The sequence below is a fragment of the Bison bison genome, unplaced genomic scaffold, assembly GCF_000754665.1.
Source record: "Bison bison bison isolate TAMUID 2011002044 unplaced genomic scaffold, Bison_UMD1.0 scf7180017864456, whole genome shotgun sequence".
NCBI classification, from domain to species: Eukaryota; Metazoa; Chordata; class Mammalia; order Artiodactyla; family Bovidae; genus Bison; species Bison bison.
Genome location: NW_011495018.1, coordinates 4,129,521 through 4,137,488, shown reverse-complemented (window position 1 = coordinate 4,137,488; position 7,968 = coordinate 4,129,521). Strand labels below are relative to the sequence as shown.

Genomic DNA, 7,968 nt, shown 5'->3' with positions numbered 1-7,968 from the left:
AGGGCTCTAGAGACAGGCTGGCCCACCCAGATCTCCTCTGAGCGCCCCAGGGGGCAGGGAGTCAGGGAGCCCACTGAAGCCCTTTACCTCAAATGGGAACCAACTGGCTGTACACAGACACTACGAAAATTTTAAAATTCCCAGACTGTTAACTCGTACTTTCAGACTTGAACACGTATCTGGAAATTCAGGAGCTGGAGGGAGTTTTGGTTTCGCAAACTGTATTCACAGAACTGAAAGTGGGGCTGAATCTCTGAAAGTCTTCGTTTTTTGTTGCCACGAAGTGAATTCTCCTTTTCCCGAGAAGCTGAGGTCGGTACCAGAAGAGATGTGTAACGCTGCTAAAATACTGGCAGAGACTGCTTTTGCTAAGGTCTAAAAGGCAGATTCATAATTTTTAAATATAATTATGCTGCTCTGGAATTAAGGAAATCATTTCATTAATAAGGTCACGAATTAGAGCTAGAACTTGGAGTTACGGTCAAAGGCTCAAACTCCCAACATTATGCGTGGCATGAGGACTAAACACTCCATTTGCGTTAGACAGAAAATGATGCAAGTTTAGGGCTTCCCTGGTGGTCTAGCGGCTAAGATTCCAAGCTCCCAGTGCAGGGGGCCCAAGTTCGGTCCCTGGTCAGGAAACTGGATCCCACACACAGCAACTAAAGAGCCACATGCTGTAAGTAAAAGGTCCCACGACCAAGTGGGAGTCACACAACTTAGTCCCACAACTAAGATCTGGTGCTGAAAATAAATAAATGAATAGAAATAAACACTAAAAAAGGCAAGTCAGCACTTGAACAGAATTAGACTTCTGTAATATAGCTGAGAGCTTTTTGTGTCTTATAAACCTACCATCTTATGGTCTCAGGAAACACTAGTTTAAAAAAAATGACGTATGTTTACAAGGAAAGAGGTGATGATTGCCTAATACCTGATAAAGCCTGTATAGTAAGCTGCATTGAAACACCATTCAGAACAAAATCTATTTAAGGTCCTAAATAGTTTATAAATTATGCTTTTAAATTTAGAAAGCAATGGTATGTATTTAAACTTCGAATGCCAAGTAAGTAGCTAAATTCTGCTTATTCTCAATGAATTTTTGTTGTCTACACATTGAGAGTAGAGCAGTAGTGTGTACAAAATAAAAAAAATAGGAATTTCTGTAAAATATTCAATTAATATAAGTGATGGAAATTTAATATCAATTCCAACAGCAATGAGATTGTTTGGAAGTAAGAATGCAAATTCAAATCATTGAAAGAAATGAAGCTGAGATACAGGGGTAAGAAATTGCCCATATTTTCTACTTCATATTTTCTTGTCAATAAACTCTGGTGCTGTTTAAGCCTTCCCTGTGGCTCAGATGGTAAAGAATCTGCCTGCAATGCAGGAGACTCAGGTTCAATCCCTGGGTTGGGAAGATTCTCCTGGAGAAGAGAACAGCAATCCACCCAAGTATTCTTGTCTGGGAAATCCCAAAGACAGAGGAGCCTGGTGGGCTAAGATCCATGGGGTCGCAAAGAGTCAGAGATGACTGAGCGACTAACACACACACACACACACACACACACACACACACACTGTTTAAACACAACTCTTCTAGAAGGATTTAGACTGTTTTGCTAATAGACCCAACCAGACCGGAGGAAGCTGAAAAAATTTGGCGAATTTTCAAGATTAAAAATATGAGATCGTATCTACAGCCCAATTAAAATTTACCAGGAAATTATTTCTGAAGGGCTATTTGACCAGAATACAGGATGGCGTGAATTTTACCCAGTTATTTCAGCCTCACTGCGCGCATTCAAAGAGCTATAATTACCTTCAAAATGTTTGTCCGACTCTGCAAGTCCGTGATTCAATTCTTGAATACTCTTCCCACGAAGGAGTCCATAGGTGATGATCACACTACCATTCGAAGAAGAGTCGCTGATGGCGATCGTACTGCGGATCCACTGTTGGGTCGCCAGAACGAAGCAAAGGACGATGAAAGCCCCCAGGCTGGTGACGAAGCTGAGTAAGAACGTCAGTGTTTTCTTTGCCGTCGGCATTTTCTCAGGACGATAAGGGTCCTCGGGTTTTAAGCAGAGATCTTTTTATACTATTTTGGGGCCTTCTCATTTGGAGTCCAGTGTTTAGAAATGGAGTCTCACACTTTCTTGTGAGATATAAAACCTCACTCTTCAAGAGGAAGGGTTACACTGATGAACATTGGACTGTGACTACGGCCATAAAGATTTACGGTAGCTGAACTTTGGTCTGGAGTGACGGGTTGCTATGGTTACAGCCCACCGGGAGGAACAAGGGATAAACACAGTCTTCCCGAGACATCGCCAATCACACAACTAACTTAGGGCTCTTTTTTTTCAAGTGCTTTAGAAACAAAATCAGCCTACCACATCAGGACAGAAGTAGAATTCCTAAATAATATGCCCTGTACCCCTCAAATGTTACCAATTCTAGCAGCCAACAACACAGAGTCCCATCAGCCGAGGGTTAATGATGTGACCCTAACAAAGGTTCCAAAGGAAATCCTAAGGAGATGAAGCTCTTGCTACAGGTCCTAGGGATTGGAAAGAGGAAAGCTGACACCTTATTTTTAGACTTTGATAAAGAAGTGCGCCTTTCAAATTTCCTCTTTCAAACTGGATCACACTCCTCCGTTAAACTGTAACTTAAGAGGTTTCATCTCTCTCGTTAGTTCTCTGATGGAACTGATTCTGAACAATCCTTCTTTGTCTTTGCGACTCCGTTCTCTCTGTTGAGCGGTGAATAGTTTGTAAACGATCCTTTCTGGCCCTTAGAGGAAGTCCTCCATTTGTCAAGAAGATCATTTCTTGAGTTAATAAATAGATGTTCACAGCATATTAGGTACACTTCTTTTTATTATACTCTGTATCCAGGACTTGCCTGGTGGCTCAGGGACTAAAGAATCTGCCTGCAATGCAGAAGACCCGGGTTCAATCCCTGGGTTGGAAGATCCCCTGGGGAAGGGAACGGCAATCCACTCCAGTATTCTTACCTGGAGAATCCCCATGGACAGAAGAGCCTGGCAGGCTACAGTCCACAAGGTCTCAAGGAGTCGGACACAACTGAGTGACTAACACTTTTTCTCTGGCTCTAAAGTTAAAGTCATATTGTATATATACATTTTCATCCTGCGCTTTTCTTGGGTAGCACCTAACTTGTTTGTGGAATGAGTTGATAATGTCTGTTTTTCCCAGTAGAATAACCAGGCCATCACTCATTTAACAATGTTCTTTTCTGGCCATTTTGCGTATTATTAGTTTTTTTGTTCATATAAACTTGCTTGAGAACAGGTTAAGAGTTGCTGGTTCAAACGGACATTTCAATACCAAAGCCAAATAGGCCTCTCACTGATAAGCCCGCCAGCAATGGAAGTCCTCTTTCCTACAGGACTAGAAGATGCTGGCTCTTAAGTTCATAAATTGTGGCAATTTTTATAGGGAATGTTGCATTATATTGCAATTCTATGATTTTCTGTCCCTACAGTTTTGCCTTTTCTAGAATTTCATAGAAATGGTTCCTTACAGTATGTAGTCTTCCTTTCCCAGTTTGAGATTCACCCGACTACCTCTAAATTTATCTGTTCAGCAATTGATGGATATTTGGGTAAATTTAAGTTATTGGCTGAAAACTCCAATACTTTGGCCACCTGATGAGAAGAACTGACTCATTTGAAAAGACCCTAATGCTGGGAAAGATTGAAGACAAGCGGAAAAGGGGATGACAGAGGATGAGATGGTTGGATGGCATCACCAACTCAATGGACATGAGTTTGAGTAAACTCCGGGAGTTGGTGATGGACAGGGAGGCCTGGTGTGCTGCAGTCCACGGGGTCCCAAAGAGTCGGACATGACTGAGCTACTGAACTGAACTGAACTAAAAGTTATTGGCTGTTTTGAATAAAGTTGTTCTGAACATTTAAGTACTAGTCTTTCTGTGAATATACACTTTCCTTTCTTTTACTTAAATGTACAGGAGAAAAATTGCTGGGACATAAAGTGAAAGTGAAGTTGCTCGGTCGTGTCCGACTCTTTGTGACCCCACGGACTGCAGCCTCCCAGGTTCCTCTGTCCATGGGATTTCCAGGCAGGAGTACTGGAGTGGGGCGCCATTTCCTTCTCCAGAGGATCTTCTCGACCCAGACATCCAGTAACCGTATTTAACTGCTGAAGAAACTGATGGAGCGTTTTCCGAAGTGTCTGTACCCATATGCATTCCCACAAGCAATGCGTGGTATTTCCAGTTGCTTTATGTCCTCACCAACATTTGCTATTACCAGTGTTTTTTAAAAATGGGATTGTAACAAGTGCTTCGTGGTATCTCACTATGGTTTTGATGGTTTCACAAATATTAATGGTGTTGGACATCCTTTTATGAGCTTATTTTTTACCTATATCCTTTGTTTGGAGAAGTATCTATTTGAATCTTTTGCTCTTTCCTTAAATTGGTTTGAGTCCTTTTTGTTTAGTTTTAAGAGCTTTTTATACGTGTATTTCGGAGAAGGTAATGGCACCCCACTCCAGTACTCTTGCCTGGAAAATCCCATGGACAGAGGAGCCTGGTAGGCTGCAGTCCATGAGGTCGCTAGGAGTCGGACACGAGTGAGCAACTTCACTTTCACTTTCCACTTTCATGCATTGCATAAGGAAATGGCAACCCACTCCAGTGTTCTTGCCTGGAGAATCCCAGGGATGGGGGAGTCTAGTGGGCAGCCGTCTCTGGGGTTGCACAGAGTCGGACACGACTAAAGCGACTTAGCAGCAGCAGCATACGTGTATTTTGCGTATAAGCCATTTATTAGGTTTATGTTTTGCAAACATTTTCTCCCAATCTCTGGCTTGCATCTTTATTTTCTTTACAGTATCTTTCAAAGAGAAACATTTTATAATTTGGGTGAAGTCTAAGTACCAGTAAGACAGAGGATCCGGGGGGGCTGCAGACCATGGGGCTGCAAAAAGTTGAACACGACTGGGTGACTGAGCACATGTACACACACACACACTAAGTACCAATTGCTTTCATTGTATGGATTGTGCTTTAAATGTCTGGGCTTCCCTTGTGGCTCACAGCTGGTGAAGAATCCGCCTGCAATGTGGGCTTTGCCTAACCCAAGATCACAAAGGTATTTTCCCCCTGGTTTGTTCTAGAATATTCATGAATTTAGTTCTTACACTTAAGATTATTTTCTTATTTTGAGTTTTTTTCAAAATAGTATGAAGTAAGGGCTGAGGTTCAGTCTTATACATGTGGCTATACAATTGTTTAAGCTTGATTTCTTGAAAAATGTATCCTTTCCCTGGTGGATCGTCTTGGCGTCCCTGTTAGAAATCAGATGACCACATTTGCGTGGGTCTCTTTCTGGATTCCCCATTACAAAGTCTATCTTCCCAGCTCTGTGTCAACTCCAAGCACTGTTGTCACCCTGCTTTCCAGAGGCTCTTATCTGTGACCTCAGATACGTTCCTCCCACCTGTATGGACCAACCCTCGAAGATTCGAGGGATGCCCTCTGCAGATCTTGAGAGCTTGCTTTTGCTTCTTTCTCTCTCCAGGGTCTTACACCAATTTTAGCCACTTTTGCTTCCCCAAACTCTGATTTCTGTCTCTTCGCCTCGAGATGACTATTGGCTCTCTACCATGCCCTGCGGATTCCTCCTTGGAAACTTTCTGATGCAGGGGTCAGTTGCACCTCATTCCTTTCTTTTCCCTCAGGAATGAAAGCCCGTATGTGGCCAGATGTCCAGTGTCTAGAAACCATCCTTTTATGTGTAATTTTCTGCTTTATTGCCGAGGGCCAATCTGCTCCCTATTCTTCCATCAGGGCCAGAAGAGGCAGTCAGTGTTTATTCTTGAATCAGCATGGTTGCCCCATGTTCTTCCCCTCAAAATTTTGCATGTATTACGCTGTTGTGTTTTAACATTGAATGCTGCCATGCAGGAGTCTGGGGTCAGATCTGTTTCTTCTCTCTGATTATGACTTTCTTATTCTCATAGCATAGTTGCAAAAGTCTTTATTCATGAAATGCAGTTGCTTGACCTGAATGTATTTTGTATAGATTGCTCTGTATCTCTTTTTGCTTCTTATTCTGGGATTGTCTTTTCAAGATCTCATTGGGTTCACTGCAGATACAGTTGTTGTGTTTTTTTTTTTGGTATCCTATTTCTGTATTCATTGAAATCCTACCTTGAGGCACACCAGTCACTCACGCGTTGGGTTATCATTGACCTCCACATCCACCGTCTCCTGATAGCTTTGGTCTCTTTGTCTTCTTCCCCTGCCTCACTGTTCCTTTCTTCCGTGAGGCTAGCTCATCTTTCAGTCAAGTCTTATTCTAGCTTATGTATTTAATCCAAAATGGTGCAGTTTGGAATTTCAGTTTCTCCCCCTCGCTCTGAAGCTTTCCTTTCATTTGGGTTTTCTTCCTTTGCCATCTCATCATTCATTTCTTACTTTAATAAACTCTTATATTATAAGTCCTTACATAGCGTAGTAGTAGTAGTTAGTCAGTCAGTCGTGTCCAACTCTTTGTGACCCCATGGACTATAGCCCACCAGGCTCCCCTGTCCATGGGATTCTCCAGGCAAGAATACTGGAGTGGGTAGCCACGCCCTCCTCCAGGGGATCTTCCAGACCCAGGGATCGAACCTGGGTCTCCTGCATTGCAGGCAGATTCCTTACTCTTTGAGCTACAAAAAGAATTCTTTACCATCTGAACCACCAGGGGAGCCACATAATACATGCAGAAAAAACAATTCAGTGAATTGCATGCTTTCCCAGCTGAAGGTAGTTTCTTCTGTCTTTGTTTCCTTTTGCTGTATATCTGCATAGTTGCCTTGGCACTTTCTTTTTTTTTATCTTGCTTATTTTTAACCTGGGCAGTTCTGTCCAACCATTGCTGTGCTCTAGTATGTTGCAAATGATTCCCTCGAAATTTTTCTTACCTTATCTGGGGTCACTTTGTCTCATCTTCCCCAAGCTTCAGCTTTTGGCTGGATGACTTTCTTGCATTTTTTCTCTCCAAATGCATCCAGGAAGAAAGAATGTACAGAGCTTTGACAAAATACGTAAATCAAGTTGACGTAAGCTCACACACATCTCAGGTAATGGAAGCCCATGCAAATCTTCTGCAGGGCCAGAGACAGGGCACCTGTCTTGTTCTCTTTCCTGGCTACGTTTCTTTACGCTCTGCTCCTGAGTTCATGAACTTTCATCCTTGTCCAGAACTTTCAACCTCTCAGCTTTAAACTATTGCAAAAACATAAGTAAAATAAATGCCTCTGCCCCAGAAGTCTCTTTGCACTTTATTAGCTCTAATGCTGTTGCACACCTACATCCTAGAGTTGGAGGGAGGGGGGTCTTGTTACTGTAATTGCTTTAGGTTCATTGTGAGTTTCAGTTCAGTTCAGTTCAGTCGCTCAGTTGTGTCCGGCTCTTTGCGACTCCACGGACTGCAGCATGCCAGGCCTCCCTGTCCATCACCAACTCCTGGAGTCCCCCCAAACCCATGTCCATTGAGTCGGTGATGCCATCCAGCCATCTCATCCTCTGTCATCCCTTTCTCCTCCCGCCCTCAATCTTTCCCAGCATCAGGGTCTTTTCAAATGAGTCAGCTCTTTGCATCAGGTGGCCAAAGTATTGGAGTTTCAGCTTCAACATCAGTCCTTCCAATGAACACCCAGGACTGATCTCCTTCAGAATGGACTGGTTGGATCTGCTTGCAGTCCAAGCGACTCTCAAGAATCTTCTCCAACACCACAGTTTAAAAGCATCAATTCTTCGGTGCTCACCTTTCTTTATAGTCCAACTCTCACATCCATACATGACTACTGGAAAAGCCATACTTTGTTGGCAAAGTAATGTCTCTGCTTTTTAATATGCTGTCTAGGTTGGTCATAACTTTCCTTCCAAGGAGCAAGCGTCTTTTAATTTCATGGCTGC

At 42.8% G+C, this 7,968-nt stretch overlaps 1 protein-coding gene across 1 annotated transcript in view; it reads right to left on the bottom strand.

The window, feature by feature from the left end:
- CLRN3 (clarin 3) overlaps nucleotides 1–2,218 on the bottom strand; it is a 16,823-nt gene extending 14,605 nt beyond the window's left edge. The window contains exon 1 of the mRNA XM_010859151.1: nucleotides 1,826–2,218. Coding sequence (XP_010857453.1) covers nucleotides 1,826–2,054 — 229 coding nt within the window. The 5' untranslated portion in view covers nucleotides 2,055–2,218. The remainder of the gene's footprint in view (nucleotides 1–1,825) is intronic.
- Between the last annotated feature and the right edge of the window lie 5,750 nt (nucleotides 2,219–7,968).